Source organism: Gymnoscopelus braueri, assembly GCF_963280865.1.
Source record: "Gymnoscopelus braueri genome assembly, chromosome: 9".
Classification (NCBI taxonomy): Eukaryota; Metazoa; Chordata; class Actinopteri; order Myctophiformes; family Myctophidae; genus Gymnoscopelus; species Gymnoscopelus braueri.
Genome location: NC_137610.1, coordinates 46,804,699 through 46,831,170, shown reverse-complemented (window position 1 = coordinate 46,831,170; position 26,472 = coordinate 46,804,699). Strand labels below are relative to the sequence as shown.

Below are 26,472 nucleotides of genomic sequence, written 5' to 3'. Positions count from 1 at the left end.
CTACAAGCTCACAACACTGCGACGTGTTGGACAGTATAAGTAAATACTCAAGTATTAAAAAGTACAACTTACAAAGTTCATTTTCTTTTTAATATCAATGCATTGCTATATAGAAATTTAGAACAAACAAATCTGAAATGTAATAAAATAGTGAAAATAGCCGATCTGCAAGCTTACATGGCTTTTTCACTCTATTTGAAAAGGGGCTTAAGTGGTTAATTCATAATATATTTCTGTACGTTTGGGTCCCAAGAGACCCTTTCTAGAAATGTTGTGGAGTCATAAGTACAGTATTTAGATTTGAAATTTAAGTGAGTGGTAGTTAAAAAACAACCAAATACTGAAAATGAGGCATGTCAGCATGCATGCACAACAATGCCCACAAACATCTTGCGACCACATTGTCTCTGCACTCTCCGCACGGCCCGAAAATAGCCGATTGGCAAGCTCACAACGCGCCAGTGGTGGACGTGTGCTAAAGATTATTTTACTCAAGTAAAAGTACCAATACCAAAACATAAAAAGTACCCTGTTACATAAACATTTTACTTGAGGAAAAGTACAAAAGTATTGGCATCAAAATATACGTACTGTAAATTGCCAAAGTAAAAGTACTCACGTTGTGAGCTTGAAGTAATCAAATAATCAAAATCTGCACAGTATTTAAAACTAAAACTAAAGTTTTCAAATAATTGTAATGGAGTCAAAAGTACGATATGTGCCACTGAGATGTAATGGAGTAGAAGTGTAAAGTATTGAAAAGTGGAAATACTCAAAAGTACCTCATAATTGTACTCAAGTGCCTGAGTGAATGTAGGCTACTTTCCCAACAGTGACAACGCGTCACGTCTGCGACGTGCTGTGAGCTTGCAGATCGGCTATTTGTGGTGCGTGACACCGCTGTACGGCAAAGTATAATCCATGCATTAATAGAGAGAGGGGAAAAAGAGAGAGAGAGGGGATATTTCATTTTTTCAAAACATCTGGTGTGAATCCAGTAGTTTGGGAACGATACCATGTTAGGTGTAGCTACAGTATTCTGGTGGGGAGGGGTGGGGATTACCGAACAGGCCTGCTGGGCCTCAGCCCCCGGGGGCTGGCAAGAGCTCAGGGGGGGCCCCCTATAAGCCAGAGCCTTTGCGGGAATTGTCGTGGTTATTACATTTACATTTCTTGTCAAATGCCTGAGTCATTTATGTCAATAACACAGCCCCAAAAGTCCTACTGGAACGTTGTCACAAGAAACAAACCATCATGACACCATTTAAGTGAGTGTTTAAGTGTGTCTCAAGCCTGAGTTATGCTTCGTCATGCGACTGTGTCACAAGCACACAACACGCCGCATGCGTGACGTGTTGTGTGCTTGTAGATCTGATCTTTTCGGAGCGTGACACCTTCGTGTGACGGAGCATAAATGTACACATTGGTGCTTTTGCAGTTAATTGTGTTTATACATGCGCTACCGATCCTGTTGATGTAAAGGTACATTTAGTTATTATGTTATATAGGCTGTAAGTCAGTGTGTGTGTGTGTTTGTACACGTCTTACAAGCCCATGCCCAGGGGCCCATTGTTTCCCAAACACTGGGTAGGGATCCATGTTTGGGTCGCGGACCAATTTTTATTGGTCGCAAGTAAATACCCCCTTTTTTGTGGGGTTTTTAAATTATTATTCCAAAAGATTTTCAAACATTCCCCCAAAATACATTTTTTTTCCCATTTCCATTTTAATTTTAATTCCATTAAAAAAAGGTCGCTATTTTCACTCGTTTCGGTCCCAGGGAGACATCACTTTTGGGTCTGGAGCTATATAGTTTGGGAACCACTGGTCTAGGGGTGTCTGCTATCTTTGCTACTTTTGACAATTTCTTTGACATTGTTTTGAAAATGTATGTGTATATTCATCTGGTGTTTTCATCAGGATGGGGGACAATTGTTTTAGCACTTAGCACACATAGTGACTGCACCTTTCAGACGGAACATGATAAACATCTATGTACTGTAAGCACTCAAAACAAGCGTTATTATTTTAACTGTGGCCAAAGCGATTTGGCAGTGAATGTTGATTCAATTGTCATTGTCTCATAATCTGCCTATGAGCGTGTGGTGTGTGTGTGCTGTTGGTGACATGTTTTGAAAAGTGACTAAAGTTTGTGCGTCGTCCCCTATCTCGGCAGGATGTGGCATAAATGTCTCATTTTGTTTTAAAGAGGTACAACATTCTGGTTTAACCACTTATAGCAACAATAGCACAATGTCAAAACCCATCATGAGCTTGTAGATCTGATATTTTCCCCGTTTCATTGTCTTTCCCAATTGTTTTTTTCAATTATTATTCTAAATTATATTCTAAAGAATTTCTACTATAATGAGATGCCCAAGATAGGGATGCCAGGTTGAAAGTAGTTAAAGCTACCTTCTGTTCCATTGATGCTAGTGACTGACCTATATGACGACCATGCAGACAGACCTTGATCATTTTGCTCTCATGTTTTTTGTTACTTTGGCTTGTTTTTCTTGACCACAATGTTAAAATGTAATTTAGATAACATGTTATTTAAACAGATGCTCGGTTCATTGTTTACCTGGTATCCTATAGGTTCAATGTATAGATTATTATTTTGATAGTATATTGTTTAGACTGATGTTAGGTTCCTGGCTTACCTGTGATCCTAGTTTATTGAGGCACTACACTGTTTCTCTGCATTTGATATTATACGTTTACCTTGCTTATTGTAAGTCGCTCTGGATAAGTCTGATAAACGACACAATTGTAAATGGTAAGATTGAAGGGACTGTTTATAGGGTTCAGTACGTCGCTTATATTACAATTTAGGATTTATTTGACTATCGCAGTAAATGGCATGAATTTTAGTCAACAAATGGCAGGGCAAATGATCAAGTGAAAAGAGTGTAAAGAAAACAATTAAATGTACAAAGTAGGATACCAGATAAACCAATCAAACCTTACATCTTTCTAAACAACCTGCTATCTAAATCAGTGCTTTCCAAAGTGGGGTCCCGGGACCCCCAGGGGTCCATGGGGTTCCAAGGGCTCCCCAGCTAAATGGTTGCTAGTTAGGCGTAAGGGTCTCAAAATAGACCCTTACGGTATATTCTAATAGTAGTAATAGTATATAGGCGGCTGCAGTTATGATTTGACCCAAAAATGATTGCAACAAAAGGTTTCTCAATGGTTTATTGTAGTATCAGGTGTACTTAATAACATATCAAAAGTTTACCAAAATCGGACCACTAGAAAGGTCCGATTTTCAAAATGGCCGCCGCCAGATCCTTAAAATACCATTACTCCTTCATTATTCATCCTAGACAAGTAATTTTGGTGCCTAACCCCATGTGTTGGTGATCTTGGATCTAATTAGGATAATATAAATTATAGTCAAGTGATTACAAGTATGCAATTGGTTATAAGCATGGTTATAAGCATTATTTAACAATGTAATTGGACATTTCTCCCTTTTCTACGTGCCATAATGCCCAGGATTGGTGAATTCATCACCTATACATGTAATTCACATTCTGTTGAAGCTTTCAGGAGATTTCTTTTGATACCAATAAGAAATAAAAGCATGGCTGTACGTGACAGACTGGGAATGTTACACACATCTTGGAAGAAATTCCTTACCGAGAAGTTTCTTCACTATTTTGTTTGTAAAGGTGTCTGCCAAAAAATAAAATAATAATCCTAGTCCCATAGGGCAATGGTTCCCAAACTGGGGGTCAGGACTCAACAGTAAACAAACCAACATACAGTATAAGTGTATACAGGGTATCTGCACATTTCTAAAGTGACAACTTAATGACTCTTAAGACCTTTTAAATAGCAAATTGGCCAAATTCTCAAATATTACAGTGGAGCGAAATGGCCCCTTATGGGCCTGGAGATGATGTGCAAGTCAGCACAGAGCTATCACAACATGTATATAGTGTCTGCTGTCTTGGGTGTCTAGGCAGGGGTGGTGGAGGAGTTTGGCGCGGATAGGGTTCAGATTTTCTTGTCACAGACATCTTATTCCTGAGATTGTAGTAGTTGTGTGGAGTTTTAGTGCAAAATTCATGTCTTTTATTTTGTGATTGGTACTGCTGGCAATAACCTTGAACTTTGATCTTTTTTTCTGGATAATTTTAACATCAAGAAGGCATAGGAGACAGCCCATGACGCCCTGGGCTCTAGTCTCCCATAGAATCCCAATCTAACCAACCTCCACGCTGTGTCCCTGCTGCTATCCAACAAACAAGCATTGCTTTCTGTATACACATAATGGTCGGACAACATTTTTTGTTCTGGAGAGGGGAAAGGGCGCTCTGAGCCATAATGATAAGTCACTGGGGGCCCCTGGGAATATTAATGCTCAGCCACCAACCAGACACCAACTCTCCTGTGAGCCAGTCCGACATAGGGACACCCCTGTCTTTCTGACACACAGTCATGCACCACGTGGAGGTCTTACAACCACCACTATGGGGGGTCCCTCCTCACTAACTATGGCCACTCACAAGTGCCCATCTTGGGCATAGGAGCCAGCATGGAGGTCCACTTGGGACCAGTGGGACTATCCAGTGAGCCAGGCGACATAGGGACACTCCTCTCAGCCTAACGCATAAGCTTAATTTCTGCCTCCTCCTCACTCGTCCTCCAGCGTGACTTAGAAATTGTTTGCATCCCAAATGCTACTTTGCTTTTGGAGTTGCTGAGAACGAGGTGAGCGCAGGCTCCCTAAGCCACTTGGAGTGAAATATGGCAAGATACAAGTATATCTTTCATGTATCGTTTGCGGAACTGTCTTCGTTGAAATACGTGGCGTATAATTTCTCCTCCTCTACATGACAACCCTCCGAGCTCCGGAATAGTCCAGCAATCCAACTGTGTGACACGTCATAATTGCTGTCACTTCAAAATGACCCTCCTCGCCTCCTCGCCTCCTCACCTCCTCGCTCGGAGGCAGGGCTAAGGCGGGAGTGGAGGACTTGATGATGGACACTTGAATATTGGAATTTGGCTATCGCGATGTACAACGTGGAGGTCTTAGAACTACCACCACAGGGGCCGACAAGCCCCATTCTCTTTAACTGCCTATGAGCACTCGTCCTGAGCTTCCAAGTGCCCCACTATAGCTTTAATGGGACATGTCTGAGCCAACTCTTGGAGGTTTTGCACCTCGGACATGGGGGAGAGGAGAAGCTCAGGGTCTCCTTGGCTCCTATAACTTTGCTCTTCTGTCCTCCAAGTGCCCAGGGAGCAATCCAGAGACCCCCACTCCCCATACTCCCCTCTACCCACCTGAGGGGAACACTAGGCCCACTAAACAATACACCAGACCCCCTTTTACCTCCTCACACAAGAGACATGGGTTTTGACAGCTCTGCACTAACCTCCGTAGCCACCCCCATCCCTCTTTACTCATTCACACTGATTGCCTTCGTAATGTGTTAAAAAGTCATTCAAAAATCTTTTTAATGTTTTTCAAAAATCTTTTTAATGTTTTTCAAAATCTTGTGTCTACAAGATGACACTTTGATTCACATTTGATCCACAGAGCTATCCAAAACTTTTCAATATTGCATGCGATATTATATCAACTGACAATATTCTCTTTCTCTGCCACCTTCTGAATGACTGAAAATTGTGACTTGTATTTTGAGGATATCTTGAAGCCTTGTTCCAGTAACATTACATAATTAGTTTAGTTAACTTGGAACGGGTGACCATTTCAGAGGGTTTAATAGTGTCACAAACAAAATATTGGATTTTGCTAATTATCTAATTGTGTCTCTGCACTTTGGACACGTCCAGTGGATTTCTAGGCTCCCAAAACATAGGGTAAGACACAAGAAGTACTTGTTTAGGATAAATAATTAAGGAGTTAGGTTATTTTAAAGATGTTTTGGCCATCTTGGACGCCATCTTGAAAACAACACCTTTCCAGTGCTCAAACTTTGGTAAACTTTTAGTATGTTATTAAGGACACCTAATACTGCAAGAAACAGCTGAAAAACGTTTTGTTGCAATTTGTTTTGGATGAGGTGCTTTTTTTTTTTCCATAACTGCAGCCGCCTAATAAAAGTATAATATTTTAGTAAAAAAAAAGTATTTAAAAATGTGTAAATGTGTCTCTTGAAAATAGCAGATCTACAAGCTCACAATATGTCATACGGTGTGTTGTATACAAACAAATACATAGAAACATTATTTCTGCGGACTTAAAATCATCGTTTTATTTGATGGCCTTCCTGCCCTGGCATTTGTCTTGTGTGCCCTCAAAAATAACATCACCCAAAGGTCAAGTGGCCTTTCCCCTAAAATGATGAAATGTCAGGTCTGAATACTCATCTACTGTCAGACCTGCTCTGTACAGAGTCGGTCAGTATAACATGTTGCCCTGTCCTGCCCCCTAGTGGATGAAATGGTTGAACCCCCATGTAGACATTCTCTGATTGCACATACTGTAACTTCTATACATAATACTGGCAATAGATTGCACATAATGTTGATATACTGTTTATTCTCTGCACATAATATACCTTTTATAAGCACATATTGCCTGGTGATAGATTGTACTATTACCTGTTCCTATTACTATTTATAGGCTATTCATTTTTATGTAGGCCTACAGTACATCTAACTATTATACACACCTATACATATTGATCATTGTTACCGTTGATATCCGGTACATGTTAATTTAGTCAACTAAAGCTTTTCACTGACAAAAACTCAATACAAACGTCATTAAGCTATGCTGACTAAAACTATGAATACATATATTTAGAATGTTGTCAATAAATGTAAACTAGACTAAAATGTTAGTGAGGGACTGGTGGAGAAGAGATCCAGTACAACTAAGACGAGTCATTTTATTCTTGGTTGCGTGTGGGTGCAATGCTCCGGAAATAGCCGATCTACAAGCTCACAACGCGTCGCAGACTTGTTGTGAGCTTGTAGATCGGCTATTTTCGATGGTCGATCAACAAATCAAGCATTATGCCTCAAGGCCTGCCAAAATACATTCTAGTCGAATCAGCTGTAGATTTAGTCGACTTAAATCTTATGAAATTATGAAAGTCAACTAAAACTAGACTAAAACTGAAACATTTCAGATGACTAAAATATGACTAAAACTAAAAGTAATGTTATTCAAAACACACTAAAACTACATACAAATTTTCTGTCAAAATTAACACTGATGTTAACTATTACATGTAGGAATTAGTTGATAATAACTTAAAAGCAACTGTTAATACATTATAAATTAATTACATAATAAAATAAATATGTGATCAGCAACAAATTGGAAAGCCAATAGAATTCACAAGAACAATAAGGAAACGTGAAACAGAGAAAGAGTCAGTTCTCCACTGTGAGCTTCAATCTTCTCTTTATTAAAACAGATCGTTTGAGCACATTACTCCAAACAGAAGTCTTTACAGTTCACACTGTCCCTAAACTGAATCATGTTTGACAAAATGACTTACATTTACAAACAGACACATTATATTTACTAAATGATACATTACATTTACAAAATGTCCTAAGACACTGGTTTACAATAGTGAAAATAGTGATCAGCAATCTATTTTTGTCTTTTTTTCCCTCCTTTTTTTAAACTGTGTTTTACCATTTTTCTATTGCTATTCCTTCACATGGAAATGTTTGTGAACCCCTAACATAAGACCCCAAAACATCAAATACATTACATAGAGTAATTTCTATCCATCATTATACTGTATGACCTGTGTGGGTGTGTGTGCGTGCGTGCTCGTGCATGCGTGTGTGTTTGTATGTGTATGTACATGTGTGTGGTGCGGTGTGTGCGAGCGTACGTGCGTGTGCGGATGCGTGTATGTGTATTACTACTGTTTTGAAGGAAAAATGTCTAGTAGGCCTATAATGAGATTTGAGAGATAGACATTGTGAGGGGAAAAAAGGTTGTTTTATGGTTAAAAATAAATATTTTGAAATGTCTTACAATTAGGAAAACATTCACGTTGGGGTTAGTATTAGGATTAGACATTTAGAGGTTAGGTTTAGGAGTTGGGGTTGGCAATGTACACTTAACTGTACACCAATGTCACACACCAAAAATAGCCGATCTACAAGCTCACAACGTGTCACACTGATCTGCAATGGTGGACAGCATATACTCAAGTAAGTACTCAAGTATTAAAAAGTACAAATTACTAAGTACATCTTCTTTCTCTACCTGGCAACACCAAGTTGCCAGGTTCTGGAGAGAAACAAGCAACCAGTGTTAAATTGTTCGGCAGTAGCGCTAGCCTCTCAGGAACTTTCAGCGCATGTTTGACTATCATGAGACTCTACAATGAGTAGTAGTAGAGAAAAAAATAACTTTGCATCGGTTATAATAGACGAACTTCCCTAAGCCACGCGCTCCCATTATGACAACGGAGGGGGTTGAAAAAATGACGACAGGGGAATCTCTGGAAAAAAAACAATGCCACTTTTTACGTCGGTAGGTGAGTAACGACACATCAAAGATAACACTTAAAATGTCCGGAATTCTCCTTTAAAGGGGCGGCCATAGCTGAGTGGTTAGTGAGCCCGCCCAGGGAGCCAGAGGCCCTGGTTGCCCTAGGTACGATTCCAGGCCACGCCAGCATATGTGTCGATGAAATTAAATTTGTCCCTGAGCAAGACTCTTAACCCCTAATTGCTCACAGGCCCTCATTGGAAACAAGCCCGCAAGGACTTTCATGAACGTCCTGTTAAAAGGAATTATCCTAATTATCCCAACCATCTTAAAATGTTGATGTCCTCACAAGTATAGTAATACAAGTTAGACATGTATCTGAAATGATGCAGTGACACACGTGCACACACACACACACACACTTTATGTGTATGTGTGCAAATGCATAAGTGCGTGTGTGTGGTCCTGTTTAGCTAATTCACTCCGTATCATTTCAGCAGCTGTGTGTGTGTGTGTGTGTGTGTGTGTGTGTGTGTGTGTGCGTGTGTGCGTGTGTGTGTGTGTGTGTGCGTGTGTGCGTGCGTGCGTGCGTGCGTGCGTGCGTGTGTGCGTGCGTGCGTGTGTGTACAGTGTTCATTGTGTATCATGTACCTATACTGTACCTCCTACATCTGACACACACACTGAGGAGTCACGCCTAACCCTCCTCCACTCTCTGACACAGAGACACTGAGGAGTCAGGCCAAACCCCAAACCCAGCATAGAGGGGTTCAGAGAATGTGGACTGGACGGTGTGCAGGTGTGTCAGTGACAGTGTGTCAGAGGACATTCTGTAGAAGGACAGAGTGCCAGCAGGCCAGTCCACATACACTCCTACTCTGTTGGAGCCAGAGGGACGGACAGGGAGGTCAGTGGGCTTATTATTGTGCCACACAGTGTACCTGTTATCATCACCATTACATCTCAGACTCCAGGACTTGTCACTGGATGCAAAGTCACTGTCATCACCCTGTCTGTTGATTCCTCTGTATGTCACTGCTATCTCAAACCATCTACTCCACTCTACCTCCCAGTAACAACGTCCAATCAGACTCTCTCTACACATCACCTGTGCATAGGTTTTAAATCTGTCTGGGTGATCAGGATACTTCTGATGCTCTTCCACATGTGTCACCTTCCTGTTGTTCTCAGACAGAGAGAGGCGTCTGCTTGCTGTGTTTGGATCCAGTGTGAGTTCACACACATCTGATGAGAGAACAAGATACAATACAACACCAGTTTACAAACACATACAACTTAATAATAAATATATTTTGCTGAGGGGAGTTTTTCTGTTCCCAGGCTAGAATTTCAAGAAAACACACACACACACACACACACACACACACACACACACACACACACACACACACACACACACACACACACACACACACACACACACACACACACACACACAGACACACACAGACACACTCAGACACACACACACACACACACACACACACACACACACACACACACACACACACACACACACACACACACACACACACACGCACACATGTATCTGAAATGATGCAGTGACACTGTACAGAAACACACGCACACGCACACGCACACCACACACACACGCACACGCACACGCACACGCACACACACACAAACACCTGCTGAAATGATAAAGAGTGAACACACTGCGCACACACGCACGCACACACTTACACAATACGCACACACCTTCTGAAATCATAAAGGATCACACGCAAACGCACAAACACGTATGTACACACATGCATGTATGCATGCACACACTGTGTTGATTCCTGTGTGTGTGTGTGTGTGTGTGTGTGTGTGTGTGTGTGTGTGTGTTATTTATTTATTTATTCATTAATATATATATTTATATTAATTTATTGTATAGTACAGTAGAGAGACAGGAAACAGCCAGAGAGTAGAGGAGTGACATGCAGCAAAGCAGCCACCAGGCTCGGGAATCAAACCGGAGACTCACTGTCAGACATCAGAGCCAGTGGTGGACACAAGTATATACTCAAGTAATACTCAAGAACTCAAAATAACAAATTACCAAGTTCAAGTCTTGTTTTCATATCGATGCATTGCTGTATTGAATTCTTAAAATAGTGAAAATAGCAGATCTACAATTAAGCTCACAATGCGTGAGCGTGTTGTGAGCTTGTAGATCGGCTATTTTCACTCTATTGAAATAGGGTTTACAGTAAGAGTCAAAAGTAGCCTACAACATTTATATTTGAAATGTAACGGAGTGAAAGTCATCAGCTTGCAAAAAACTAGTTGAGTCCTCACATGTTTTACTTAGTAAAAGTATAAATACCGCAATGTAGAAATACTTTGTTACAATATAAAGTATTGGCATCAAAATACTTAAAGCACCAAAAGTAAAAGTACAAGGGTTCAAATGTATAAAGTGCATACAAACATCCTTGATGCGACGCGGTGTGAGCTTGTAGATCGGCTATTTTCAAATAGCCAAAGTGGTTAAAGTAGGTTTTGTAATAATAATCAAAATCTACAAAGTAACTAAGGTAATTGTAGTGGAGTAAAAATACAATATTTGCCTCTGAGATGTAGTGGAGTAGAACTGTGGTTCTCAACCTGTGGGTTGGGACCCCCAGGGGGGATTGTGGGGATAATCGTTTTCTCACTCAACAGTAAACAAACAAACAAACAAACATGCAGTATAACTGTATACAGGGTATCTGCACATTTATAAAGTGACAGTTTAAAAATAGCAGATCTAAGCTTGTAGCGCGGCACTCAGTGCCGTGCTACGAGCTTGTATACAGTATCTGATATTTTTGAATAGCCAAAGAAATCTCAAAATGACACAAATTCTTTCCCTGGTCTAAATGGGTTAAGGACTTTTAATACCTCTAAAATGGGAGGAAAAAAAAAAAAGACCATTAAGCTACTGCGTGAAAAGTAACGAACAAACTATACTATAAAAAAAACTCCACAACGTTACAAGTTCAGAACGCCTCACGTCGTTGTGAGCTTTTAGATCCGCTATTTTCACAATATTTATCTGTGGATCAACTCCTACAACTCCAAGACAAGTGCTTGTCAGGGTGGGGGGTCCAGAATATGATTATTTTGGGGGGTCGCGTCCTTAAAATGTAGAGAACCACTGGAGTAGAAGTAAAAGTATTGAAAATTGGAAATACTCCAGTAAAGTAAACATACCTCAGATATGTACTCAAGCACAGTACTCATGTAAATGTACATAGTTAGGGACACAAGTTGTGAGCTTGTAGGTCCATGTTTCAATGCTTTATCATTCTACTCCACTAAATCAAGTATTGTACTTTTTACTCCACAACAATTATTTGGAAACTTTATTTGCAATTGACTTTGTAGATTTACATTATTAATACAAAACATAGATTAACTATTTAAGCCCTATTCTATACTTTGTATAATCAAACATAGTTGATCTAAAAGGTCACAATGTGTCATGACAGAATGCGTTGTAGATCGGCCTGAGAGATTTGCCAGTTTTGCTAAAAAGTTGTAGAAAATTAACACCCTTACTAATTATAACCCTAAGCACTAACGTTAGGGTCAGGGTTAGGTATAGGGGTAAACTGCTTGATTAGCATTAGCTCATTTCACATCTGACAGTCCATGCAGGGATATTTGTTGATTTATATCCTAAATATTGTAGACTATAATGTATTGTTAAGTCAAAACGCAGGAATTGGAGCTTTGACTTGGTGCCTGGAGCTTCATTGCAAATCCTCTTCCGTATATGGTCAAAAAACTACAACTACTCAAACAGCACTACAGTGCAGTAGCAAAATGGCTGCTCGTTAACAGATTAGGAGGACCTGAAAAAGAACAGAGGTGCTCACTCAAACAAACAAACCAACTCCAGGGAGAAGGAGACTCCAGAGAGGAGAAAAGAAACTTCAAGTTTCCAACCAAGAGTTAAGCCCAAAGACGCCAATGGTCGGTGAAATGGTTTTATTTAATGGTGCTTTGAAATGCTGTTTAATGTTTGCAATGCTGCTTAAATGTGTTCATGTGTACTGCTAAAGTTTAAGTTAAGGAACACATTGCAGCATCGGTCAAATAACTCATTACATTGCAACATTGATTTATTTTCGTGTTTGAAAAGTTAAAAGTGTGACATACAAAATAATAATACAAAAATACATAAAAAGGCTAAAATCCTGTTTATGATTTAAAATGTAGACAATTCATGCAATTACCATGTTGTGGTTTAATTTATTTAAAACTACTAAAATGTAGAATTCATGAATTTGCCATGTTAAAAAACGTTTAAAATGCCAAGGGAAAAAGAGCCGCTCTACAAGCTTGTGGATCAGCTATTTTTCTGAAGATGTGTCTTTATTGTTATTTATATAATTGTTTAAAGACTCTTATTGTTTGGTCTAAGGGCTTTAATTGTTTGGAACATTTATTGTTTTAGAACATTTCATTGTTTGGAACATTTATTGTTTTTAGACATTTATTGGTTTGGAACGTTTATTGTTTTGGAACATTTATTGTTTTGAAACATTTATTGATTTACAACTTTAGTTGTTTGAAACTTTAATTGTTTAAAACTTTAATTATTTAAAACTTTAGTTGTTTAAAACTTTGTTTTAAAACTTTATTGGTTTGAAACTTTATTGTTTGAAAACACGAAGTTGTTTAAAAATGAGTATTTTAAAGAAATGCTATGATTTGTTGTAAAATGGCAATGTTGCTAATCTTTATTTTTCTCTGTGTTAAAGGTTTACAACCTAATTCAGCTAATTAACTACTAACTGACCAGACCAATCAACAAAAGAAGCCAACCAATGTGAAAAACAGAGTTGGAAAAATAAAAAGTTGATTTGAGTTTGGAGACTATATGTGTTGATTATATCCTAACTATTGTAGACTATATGTGTGTTGATTATGTGTGTTGATTATATCCTAACTATTGTAGACTATATGTGTTGATTATATCCTAACTATTGTAGTAGACTATATTTGTTGATCTATATCCTAACTATTGTAGACTGTATGTGTTGATTATATCCTAACTATTGTAGTAGACTATATTTGTTGATTTATATCCTAACTATTGTAGACTATATTTGAATCTATCCATGCATAATGTGAACTTGAGATGCTATGTTAATTGAATGTACACATTCAATGTGTTTAACTGGATTTCTTGGATCATCATAACTCCATATCCCCATATAGGCCACACATTTCTGCCTGACCTTTCACCTGACTACATCTTACACCATTTCACTTTCCACCATTTCATTTTCTTCAGAACACACTTTTTGCTACTACTCCTACAGGTTTTGTCCAAAACTCAACAAAACATCACAACACATTATCGCTGGAGCATGTGATAAACCAGAAGCATATACACGTTTGATATTACACAACAATAGGCTACAATTGGCTTCCAAGTTTACGGTAAAGGCCTATTTTACATTAATGCATCATCTGATCAACTTCAAATGTGAATCACATATTGAGGGGCCTCTACACAGCACTTAGACCCATAGAGGGCGCCATACATGTGACAAATAACTGTATTGCAGAACCCCCTTCTACAGTCTACTAAATGAGGTACAATGAGTGTCAAAAAGTGTTTTGATATTCCACTTTGTTTGCCTGTAACTGGCTTCTAATTTCATATATTTATTTTATTTATTACTTTTTTAGTTAGGGTAAAAAAATAAAAAACAAACACAACATTCAACAACCCCAAATTGGAATGACATGTTGAGGGGCCTCTATATAGTATTAACTGTATAAGCCTGCAAATTATGGTTATTATGTTCATTCAGAGTAGGATGTTAATGAGTGAATGTCACATGCTGCTGTGTGTAAGAGCTGTTTGTCTAAATAGCTGGATGTGTGCTGCTTTGATTTCATGAATTAAGCAGAATACACACTTACTTCGCATGCTCTTCCTCAAACCTGGTTTCAGCCAACACTCTCCACCAGGAACGACACTGGGGGTGGAGGAAGGACAAAGTCAGACTACCACATTCTAATAGAAACAATGCATTTCAATACATTTACACCATTAAACAATACAGTACAGTATTACAGTATGAGTGACAAAATGATTCCCTAATCTAAAGCTAGTAGATCATATTGGGACAAAGTGACATCAAGGCCATGGGTGAAAGCTCATATTGTCTAATGTTCAGTGTATGTGATTTGAATAAGCCTACTGTAAAAGGTTGCTAAATGTGTGCCTCAATAAGTTGTGTGGTTGTATGGTTTGCTTACTTCCGGGTTTTGTGGAGTAGGCTACATATTTGATGTACACTATCCATACTCATCCATCCCTTAAAACGGCTATCTGTAACTTATTTTAGTGAACAAAATATGATATTGACCAATCTGTATGGTAGAGTATACTAATAATAATACTAATACAATAGTACTCAACACACTTTACATATGGGGAAGAATGTTAATTCAGTATAGCTTAATTCAATATAGCTAACACTGTGGTGGTCTTCTATTGAAACATTAAAGGTATCATGACATTCATTTTCACTTTTTTTATTTTCAATGTTTTATTTGGGGTTTTATGACCTCAATTACACCCAAAAAACCTGAACTTAGAACATTCAGTGGATTTTCTGTGGTCTGGGGTTTTCTGAATAATTAGGCTGAAAAGTAATCTGAGCTTGTCCCTTCGACAGTGAGGTCACAGTCGATTAATCCCGCCCACTCCCCTCCTCACCCCTCCCCTCCCCTATCCTTTCCTTTGGGGGGGGCGGAGCAGAGGCGATGATTGACAGGCAAAATCCCTCACCAGCGACACCCGCAGGCAAAGATTTATTTTTTCATTGCAGTTGAAAAGGCTTTAGAAATGTGAGAGAAAAACACCTGCCATGGATCACTGGAATGGAATTTTCACTTAAAACTTTTTGTACACTTTTGAAGGACCAGGACAAAGACTTTGAATGTGGTGTAAAAATGAATGTCATTAAACCTTTAAGGTCCTGTGGTTGGGTAGGAAACCTACTTGTTGAACACAAATGTTGAAAACGCCTTCCAAAATGTGCTCTCCATTATAGCTCAATCTGTCCATAGAAATGAGGAGAACTAAATATGTCTTATTTTATATCCTTTTTAATGCATCTGCTTTGTAATACATGTGAACTTATTTCATGTGAGGACATTTAATTATTGTATTAAGAATGGATCTACCACTGTGGGACATTTCTAACAAAATATACTGTGGCTGTGATGTTCTTTTATAGTCATTCATTAACTCAGAGCTGTATAAGTTCAGTGGTGTAAACATTCTCCCACGGAAAAATATCTCATCCTAAGTTATATTAAAAACAATAAGCATGAGAGACAAACATATCTTGATAATGTTTTATATTACAGGATTAGGTCTTTACTGTAATGACAGCCTAAAGGCCAATTCAGATCAAATATTCACAAAGAGATGGGGACATTCACACACAAATCAAGTCTCTAATACCTAAGAGTGTCCAGTCTACTGTGTGGATCCTTCATAACAGCAGACAACTGGGCAACGCCTAAGTCTCCTGGATGATTAAAGCTCATATCCAACACTCTCAAGTGGGAGGGGTTTGACTTCAGAGCTGAGGCCAGGGAAGAAAAGCCTTTCGCTGTGACCAGACAACCTGACAACCTACAAACATGTGCACGAATGCACACACACAAGCACAAAAGCACACACACACACGCACGTGTGCGCGCGCACACACATACACACACACACACACACACACACACACACACACACACACACACACACACACACACACACACACACACACAGTGAAACGGTTTGCAAATTGTCTTGCATTGCTTTAGAATAAACTTCACATTTATACATTTATAGAATACATTACAATGGCACAAATATGTTTCAGCTGCTTGTGATGTCCCACACACTCAAAACAACATTTGTCTCAGTGCTTGAATCCACACACACACACACACACACACACACACACACACACACACACACACACACACACACACACACACACACACACACACACACATGCTTATTTTTAAATCGTCACCTGTTCAACACAGTTTCAGGAATACTTACCTCAGAGTTTCCAGTGTACAGTCTGGACTCCCCAGTCCAGCAGCGAGCAAATCTACTCCTGAATCGTTTATGTAATTGTTACTTAGATCCAACTCTATCAGACTACTGTTGGAGCTGAGAACGGATGACAACTCCTTACAGCATCCCTCTGAAAGGTTACAGCCACTCAGCCTAAAGAAGTATTAGTGATAATATGTTTTGTATATTATTTCCTGTAAAATAAATATCACATCATATATTAAATGTGTCATGTTATCAGTGCACCTACATAGCTCTCTTTGAGACCTTGACCACTGGTAGCAGCCTCAGAAGAGCATCCTCTGAAGCACAGTATTTCTTTAGGTCAAAAATGTCCAGCTCCTTTTCTGATGACAGCAACATGAAGACCAGAGCTGACCACTGAGCAGGAGAGAGCTTGTCTGTGGAGAGACTTCCTGACGTCAGGTACTGTTGGATGTCCTTCTCTAAAGAATGATCATTCAGCTCATTCAGACAGTGAAACAGATTGATGCTTTTCTCTGGAGAAGGATTGTCGCTGATCTTCTCCTTGATGTAGTTGACTGTTTTATGATTGGTTGGGAACGTATTTCCTGTGTGTTTCAGCAGTCTTTGCAGGAGTGTCTGGTTGGCCTCCACTGAGAGGCCCAGCAGGAAACGGAGGAACAAGTCCAGGTGTCCATTTGGACTCTGTAAGGCCTTGTCTACAGCACTCTGGTGGAGGTCTAATTTAGGTTTGTTTCCAAACAGCTTGGACCACTTGGAGGTTTTTTGTTGTTTTGACAGTACGTTGACACCAGTGTTGACGAAGGAGTGAAAGACATAAAGAGCACCGAGAAACTCCTGAACACTCAGATGAACAAAGCAGAACACCTTGTCTTCGTAAAACCTACACTCCTCTTTAAAGACTTGCGTGAACACTCCTGAGTACACCGAGGCATCTCTGATATCAATGCCACACTCTTTAAGGTCTGCTTCATAGAATATCAAGTTACCTTTCTCCAGCTGTTCAAAAGCCAATTTTCCCAAAGACAGAATGGCCTCACTATTCCCGTCAGAATGTGCCTGAGCTCTGTCATGATATTTGACATTCTTCTGTTTGGACTGCACCACCATGAAGTGGAGGTACATCGCAGTCAGGGTCTTTGGCAGCAGTCCTTTCTCCTCTGTTCTCAAAATGTCCTCCAGAACTGCAGCAGTGATCCAACAGAACACTGGAATGTGACACATGATGTGGAGGCTCTGTGATGTCTTGATGTGTGAGATGAAAGCCATGGCCTGGTTCTCATCACTGAATCTCTTCATGAAGTACTCCTCCTTCTGGGGATCAGTGAACCCCCTCACCTCTGTGACCCTGTCAACATACTCAGAAGGGATCTGATCGGCTGCTGCAGGTCGTGAGGTTATCCAGATGCGAGCAGAGGGAAGCAGGTTCCCCTTGATGAGGTTTGTCAAAAGCACGCCCACTGAAGTTGGCTTCGTGGCATCAGTCAAGATCTCATTGTTCTCGAAGTGTAGAGGACTCCGACACTCATCTAATCCATCCAAGATGAACTCAACTTGGGACCCCTTTAAGCTGGAGATGTTTACATCCTTGTTTCCACCAAAGAAATGATGAATAAGTCCCACCAAGCTGTAATTCTTCTTGACCAAATTCAAGTGTCGGAAAGAGAATAGAAACATGAAGTGGATATTCTGGTTGGCTTTGTCTTCTGCCCAGTCTAGAGCACACTTCTGAGTTAGGACTGTTTTACCAATGCCAGCCACTCCCTTTGTCATCACTGTTCTGACTGGTTCATCTGTTCCAGGTAAAGGTTTAAAGATGTCTTCAGGTTTTATTGTAGTTTCTGGTCTAGCTGGTTTATTGGATGCTGTTTCAATCTGTCTGACTTCATGTTCTTTATTGACCTCTCCACTCCCTCTCTCTGTGATGTAGAGCTCTGTGAAGATCTGATTCAGAAGTGTTGGTGTTCCCTCTTTTGCAATCCACTCAGACAGACACTCACACTTCTTCCTCAGATTAGACTTGAGTTGTTGTTGACTGATAGCTGCAAGGGTTTCTAAATGACAAAAAAAAGAAGACATCAATAGTAATCCTCCTATAATTTGATAATGCTCTGTAGTGGTGGCGAGGTGGTAGTAGGTGAGGTGGTGAGGCCAAAATGGTTCTGCCCGGTTCTCCTCAGTGGCTGGAGCAATTGATCTGAATTTTCACACAGCCATTGACCATTAGCATGTGCACCAAACATCGAAGCCTGTTTTTCGATTTCACCAAATCTCAGCTGTTTATTAGCCGTGGTTACGGGGCTGCCCAGCTGTGGGATGGCTCCGTGAGCTATGGGACGAACTGCCTCCCGGGTTGCCAGATCATGTGAGCATATCCCCCCACGGATGCGTCAACCGGGTATGGACTAGTACTAAATAATTTAGACCTATTTGTTCCCATGGTGTAAGTTTTGTTTTCAGTTACACACAGCTGATTGCTGCCCAAGGGGTCAGACTTGAGCGCAGGAGGCAGCAGTTAGGGGTTAAGTATCTTGCTCAGGGACATCTCAACACATTGCTAGGGACGGGAATCAAACCTGGATCCGAATCAAACCTGTTGGGGAGGTGGCCTCTCTACCCATTCAGCTATGGCCGCTCAATGAGTATGTGCTTAAGATGATATCGATAATCATGTTGTCATATAATGAAAATAAAATAATACAATCACATTGTTTTGAAAAATAAAAGCATTCCCCAAAGAATATTATGATTGTGAAATAATCATATGAGTAATTTTGTTTGTTTGTTCCGTTTTTGTTGGGTAAGGTAGGTGTTTTCCCTAAAGAGACAGTTGGTGGGCAGGTGCTGTGTTACAATGGTGCAAACGGCATGAGTGCTGCCTCACAGACATTACTCAGGGAAATAAGCCAGGAAACAGTTGCAACAGAGGGGTTGTGATGGAGTATGGTGCAGCATTTGGTCGCTGAATATTGTCTACAGCAACTTTAATGTAAATGAGACCAAACACATCAACAAGATGGAAAATATGCTTACCCATAGACTGGTCACTCTTCATGGAGACACAGCTGGGTACAGGAGAATCTGGTCTCTGCTGATGAACCCTGACAGGATGATAAGCAAGATGAAACATTATGTATTGGTCAACTTGTCAAAGCAGTTGATAGATATCAAATATAATCTAGTTATATTTAACGGATGTACAGTATGTTGGTTAAATGAATTATCATGAGTTATATTTGATGACCAATAATATATCAATCAACTAGACAACTAGAAAACGTGTCTCCATTGACCTTCATAATTGTTAGTGTTGGAGTTATGTTTCCCCTCATTGGATCACTCCAATGTGGCTATCACTCCGCAGCAGAGGGATACATTCGAGGTAAGGATTAACTGATTCACTTACCGTGCGCACCTGTACGCGTGTGGGGGTGTGGCCTCCCCTATATAGGCACACCACACCCATGCGTGCCTGCTTTTTCATTTCTCGGCGGAACATTCAGGTTCAAGGTCGGTAAATGAGCAGAGAAGGTATGTAACCTCTATTATAGCTCAATTATTTCACATCCAAGTGTTCTCAGTGGCTAGGTTTAGCCTGGAGCTGTTAACTTTGTAGCCCTTCTCACGAGAACGCTTGATTATTATACCGTGTGTACCATTTATGCTGGTTGCTAAATGTTTGTAGTGCTGTTAGCTCTGGTTTGCTAGCTGGGCTGAGATTTTTTTTGTGCTTTCTTTCCTTGTTTTGCAGGAATCCCAATTAAAGGAAATTCTGCTTTATATTTCAAGGTTTGTATTTTCAGTCAGTTTTACCATAACCTGGTGCTGACTGTTATTCCCCCTTAGCTGACACACACTGAGCATCTCCATAACCTGGAAGGCTGGTCAGTCTGTTTTTTGCTGACTACATTCATTACTGTTTAAAGGGGTAAGTGTATTGTTTTCAGCTACAAGTGTGAGTGTACAGCTTCAAGGCCAGTGCTTGTTGCTGTTGATGTGACACAGGTGTAAGACCCTTACGGGGCAGCCATTGTCATTGGGGTTCTCCCCTGGTAATTCCCTTACCGGGTGCAGTGCATAGGGAGAGGTGACCCTGCCACGCTGTACAGGTCTACTACAGGATGTCAGCCCATTGTGTCAAGTGCAGAGAGGACATCCCACCTAGGGATGCGCATGCATCTTGCATGCACTACCTGGGGCTGAACCATGCAGAGGAGGCGGTGAGGCACCCTAATGGCTGCCTGTTCTGCTTAGTCTTTTCTGAGCGTCTGAGAGTGGCCCGACTGGGGGCCATGCAGGCCTGGGTGGCTCAGGCCTTGGTTCCGGCTGAGGACCGCAGATCTCTGCCTCCCTCTGGTGTGCTGAGCCGTCATCACAGTAGTCCTGCCCGCAGTGCAGGCGGGGGTGGAGAGCTGGCCTGGCATCAGCAGGTGGACGCTGACCAGGGAGACGACATTCTCTCAGTGGAGGCCAGCGAGGGCCTTTGGCTGAGAGATGACGCCGGCACTGTTAACCGCAGGTCCGAGCAGTCAACAGAGCACTCTGAGGGGGGCAGTGATTGTCCTGATGTGGCCCCTGCCATGCAGAAAGGGGTCCTTGTGGAGAGGATCACAGTTACCCGGGTCATTGCCCAGGAGGGTCCTCTTAGCAGCCCACGAGTGGTGCCCATATTCAGTGCCTTCAAGGAGGCCATGATGGAAGGCTGGGCTGAAAGAAGAGGCCGCTTCCATTTTACCCCTGATTCGGGGCCATGGGCTTTCATGGCAGAGCCTGATTCCCTTGGCCTCCATGAGTACCCAACCATGGACTCCATGATTGCAGCCATGGTCCTGCCAGATAAGGTCATCATTGGCAAAACCCCCCGTCTTAAGCCTGGTCCTTGACTATGTCAAGCCTGGTCTGACTATAGTAAACTATCTGGACGACTGGCTAATCAGCACTCACTCCAAGGAGGAAGCGAATTTAGCCACACGCAAGGTTGTGCTCCACATACAGCAGTTGGGATTGGTGTTGAACCACGAGAAGAGTCACTTGACTGCATCCCAGGCTGTGACATTCATAGGGATGTCATTGGATGTACAGACAATGAGGGCGTCTCTACCGCAGGTAGGGGTGGACACAATCCTCTCATTCCTAAGCCGCTTTCAGCGGGGTCAGAAGGTGTCAGTTTGGATGTGCCAGCGTCTGTTAGGCTTGCTAACAGCGGCCTCACTGCTGGTTTCTCTAGGCCTGCTCCATCTCAGGCCTCTACAACTGTGGTTCAACTCCCACAGATTTCACCCGAAACGACACAGACATCATCGCCTTGTGGTGACAACACAGTGCCTGAGGGCGCTGTCGAGGTGGCACTCACACTCCTTTCTATGTCAAGGAGTGGAGCTGCACAGGGTGTGTCGCAGGGAGCTAGTGTGTACGGACGCCTCCCTGGCAGGTTGGGGAGCAGTGCACAATGGCAGGTCAGCGAGTGGCCAGTGGAAGGCCCCTTGGCTGGACAGACATATCAATGTCGTAGAGCTCAGAGCAGTGCACCTGGCTCTTCAGAGTTTTCTCCCATCCCCAAGGGACAGACATGTGTTGGTGAGGACAGACAATGCCTCAGTGGTGACCTACATCAACCACCAGGGCAGGGTGAGATCTCCCCGTCTGCACAGATCTCCCCTCCTGCGGGGGGTTCCACTCTCTGAGGTGTGTGCCTTAGCCAGTTGGGCCTCATATGTCAAGGAGTGGAGCTGCACAGGGTGTGTCGCAGGGAGCTAGTGTGTACGGACGCCTCCCTGGCAGGTTGGGGAGCAGTGCACAATGGCAGGTCAGCGAGTGGCCAGTGGAAGGCCCCTTGGCTGGACAGACATATCAATGTCGTAGAGCTCAGGGCAGTGCACCTGGCTCTTCAGAGTTTTCTCCCATCCCCAAGGGACAGACATGTGTTGGTGAGGACAGACAATGCCTCAGTGGTGACCTACATCAACCACCAGGGCAGGGTGAGATCTCCCCGTCTGCACAGATCTCCCCTCCTGCGGGGGGTTCCACTCTCTGAGGTGTGTGCCTTAGCCAGTTGGGCCTCATCTGCCACCTTTGCCAGATTTTATAATATCAATGTGGCGACACCTAATGCAGTGGTGTTGGCAGTTCTGGGCAGCTCCTCCTGACCTCACAGACGAGGCGGCCAGGTCGGGGTAGGTTCTATGCTTTCAGCCTTCTTTGTTGGCCTGACTGTTCCTACCTCAACCACCAGGTGAATCGGGTACTTCTATACCCACATTGGAGTGATCCAATGAGGGGAAACATAACGAAGGTTACAAAGGTAACCACAGTTATGTGACCCGGTTGGATCACTCCAATCCTGTCGTGGTGCTTGAGGCGCTTCGAAATGTTCTTCAAGCAGACGCGCGTGGGTGTGGTGTGCCTATATAGGGGAGGCCACCCCCCTGCAGAGTGATACCCACATTGGAGTGATCCAACCGGGTCACATAAATAGCTTCGTGCGTGCACACGGGTCGGGGACGCACGCACGCGCGCATGCATGCGTGCCCACCCACTCCTGCCTAGGCCCAGCCTATAGCGTTCTGGCTGCGACACTGGCGTGTGTGCGTGTGTGCGTGTGTGCGTGCGTGCGTGCGTGAGCACAGCTACAGTAATCTCGATTAATGCTAGACCAATCGGCATCAAACTTTGAATGCACACTTGCCGGAGGCCAAGAAAGACACTCCATAGATTGTGAATCAAATTATTTTCCTCTGGATTCCTTGGATCATGCTGCAATTCCCCATACGAATACACACATTTCTGCCCAACTCGATTTTCTGCCATTTTAGAATTTCTTCAAAAGTTTTCACTAATACATTTTGTACAACATTCACACAAATCGGTCTTTGGATCATGAGATAAACATGTATTATTCAGATTGATCAAATTCCATTCCATTTTTGCCATGCTTATTGCGGGAGGAGCCCATTTTATTAAAAATGACAAAATCATGAATGCAGTGTTCAATATTAGGTCCCATATTGAGGGGCCTCTACACAACACAGAGCCCAACGTGATTTCCCTTACACTCAATAGGAGGTGTCACTAATGCTAAAAAAGTATTTGTCTGTTGCAAAAACATGATTTTTCTTCTTCACTAAATTAGTTGAAAATTAATTTGAGTCATGTTACAATGACCCTTAAAAAGGTTTTGATAAACCCTTCCATAATCCTGCTATTGGCTTCACAAATTAATGGGTGGGGCTTATATCTTACAAATAAACTATATGTTATGAACCCCCACACCCAATCAACCCCAATCTGATTTTACATTTTGAGAGGCCAATACAGAGCACACTTCCAAAAGTGGTTTGATTTCTGCTCATTAAGTCCAACAAAAATGCATTTGTTGTGTCACACACATGCATGCACGCGCAGAAGCATCATAATGGATGCTGCTCTGGTTATTAGATGTGATGTTATGGGAGTAAAATGGCAAAATTATGAAGACTCAGACAATTAATCAAATTACTTTTGGCCTCTGATCAGTATAGTATAATAAAATAATATAATCTGTTGTTTTCTGTTGGTTTTACATTCTCACCTCTGATCAGTAGAGTGGTGTCCATCTTTGAAGGTAATAGGTAAACCCATAGACTGGTCACTCTTCATGGAGACACAGCTGGGTACAGGAGACTCTGCTCTCTGCTGATCAACCCTGACAGGATGATAAGCAAGATGAAACATTATGTATTGTTCAACCAGTCACAGTATTTGGTAGATATGAAATATGAATCTAGTTAAATTTAAAATAGGACACAACATGTACAGTATGTTGTTAAATTAATTATCATTAGTTATATTTGATAACTTAGATTTCAGACGTACTGTCTGCTGGTGAGAATAAAGTGCTTGATAAAGGTGTACATCTAAATGTTAAACTTTATGATTATGAGTTGTTTAAACATGTTCAGTATCAAAGTCTAACAACATCAGGATAATATCAGGTCAACACAACACAATCACAGATATGTTAGAGGTCAGGTGGTTTTAGTGTCTAATAAATGTTGTACATTATAATGTTACTATTATCATAATCTACAGTAAGCTGCAGAGGAACACAATGTAAAACAACCTTTAACATCAACCAAATAGCAAACATGATTAAAATGCATATTTATGTTTAATAGTCCTTATTCCAAGAATAAGGACTAGATATTGAAAACGTGTCTCCATTGACCTTTATTATTGTTAGTGATGGAGTTACATGTGTTGTCTTAACCAGCCTGACAGACTGGGAGGCAAAGACTATGGGCTCCATTTTAGCCAAAAGAGGCTAAATCCACTATTTGGGGATTTAGCATTGCGCAAGGGGCGTTCCCATGCAATAGTTGCTAGTCTTATCCCTAAAACACCTGCCCTAGCTGTTACATTATGCATAGGTGTTGGTTTGTGCATTACAATAATAAAACCAATCACTGTGCCAGATGCCATTGCCTTTATGAGAAGACGACATAAGCCATCATCCCCAATGCAATCTTACGCTCTCTCCCTCTCTGCCAGTGTTCCCAGGTCTGCTTATTATAAGCCATGTTGGGCTTGTTTTTCTGTAAAATTGCTTGTAAATAGTGGTTGTTGCGGTTTACCCACACACGCGCGCGCACGCACGCACGCACGCACGCACGCACGCACGCACGCACGCACGCACACGCACACGCACACGCACACACACACACGGTCTTGACTCAGCCTTGGACAAAGGGCTTGGACAAAGGGTCTAACGAATCTTTCCACACTACTCGTGTGCACTACAATGCAGTTGTGGTGCTTCATTATACCACACAGTGCAATCATTTTACTGTGTACCTCCCATTATAAGGAGCCCATTCACATTCCCATTTTAAGAGGGCTGGATTTGGCGCTTGTAGACCACGACCACTGTGTTGTTAAGTTCTGGAGCGCATCTGACACATGTCAAATCGTCCGTAAATACACACAGGGAGACTTACCCTTTCTGCTTTTCATCTTAAGATCCGTACACACCCCTGTTAGTGTTTATTTTGTGCAATACATTTGTGCAATTAAATGAAGTACATCCATTTGTGCAATTAAATGAAGTACATCCACTTTTTCACAGCAAATAAAAGCATCAACCTGTGTGAATGGGGCATCACCAAATAGTTTGATCATGTGAAATATCTGGTAACGTTAAATATTGGCACAGTCTTATTTGAGTAGTATTTTTCATAGGATAAATACAGTAAAATCCTGAATGCTAATTTAACTCTGAGACTATACAAATGGAATCAAATGGGGTCCATAATAGTCCTAGGCCTATTGTCTAATAAATACTATGTTTGTCTAATAAAGATTAACATATTTACAATTCCTGTGCTGTGCAGTGTTTCCAATTAATTAACTATACCGTGGCGGCACCTCATGGTTTAATTGTTCCGTCTCATAATGAACAGATTGTATAGGCCTACTGTAATACGAACATGCAGAAGCAACATATTAAAGCACAAAGCACCTGCTGCTACTTTTGTTTTTTTACCCAGCCATGAGGCAGCACATTATGCACTCACCTTCATATAATGCTAATGTTTCTAAATAATATGTACAGTACACACCTGCATTATACTAATGTTTCTGAAAGAAAATGTACACACCTGCAAAATTATGATACTAATGTTTCTAAAGGAACATATACCCACCTGCATAATTATGACGCTAATGTTTATAAAATAACTGCCTGCCTGTTTGTTTGTTTTCCATTCTGACCTCTGATCAGTAGAGTGGTGTCCATCTTTGAAGGTAATCAGTCCATCCTTGGACTTGTCACTCTTCATGGAGACACAGCTGGGTACAGGAGACTCTGGTCTCTGCTGATGAACCCTGACACCATGATGACCAAGATGAAACACACACACACGCGCACGCGCAC

At 41.4% G+C, this 26,472-nt stretch overlaps 1 protein-coding gene across 1 annotated transcript in view; it reads right to left on the bottom strand.

Moving 5' to 3' along the window:
• Positions 1 to 7,385: 7,385 nt before the first annotated feature.
• The window catches only part of LOC308092678 (protein NLRC3-like), a 59,205-nt gene continuing 40,118 nt past the window's right edge, over positions 7,386 to 26,472 (bottom strand). Inside the window, exons 7-14 of the mRNA XM_080438745.1 lie at positions 26,310 to 26,423; positions 24,133 to 24,246; positions 19,599 to 19,666; positions 16,831 to 18,619; positions 16,563 to 16,733; positions 15,960 to 16,133; positions 14,405 to 14,460; positions 7,386 to 9,694 (exon numbers count right to left, since the gene is read on the bottom strand). Coding sequence (XP_080294871.1) covers positions 9,147 to 9,694; positions 14,405 to 14,460; positions 15,960 to 16,133; positions 16,563 to 16,733; positions 16,831 to 18,619; positions 19,599 to 19,666; positions 24,133 to 24,246; positions 26,310 to 26,423 — 3,034 coding nt within the window. The 3' untranslated portion in view covers positions 7,386 to 9,146. The remainder of the gene's footprint in view (positions 9,695 to 14,404; positions 14,461 to 15,959; positions 16,134 to 16,562; positions 16,734 to 16,830; positions 18,620 to 19,598; positions 19,667 to 24,132; positions 24,247 to 26,309; positions 26,424 to 26,472) is intronic.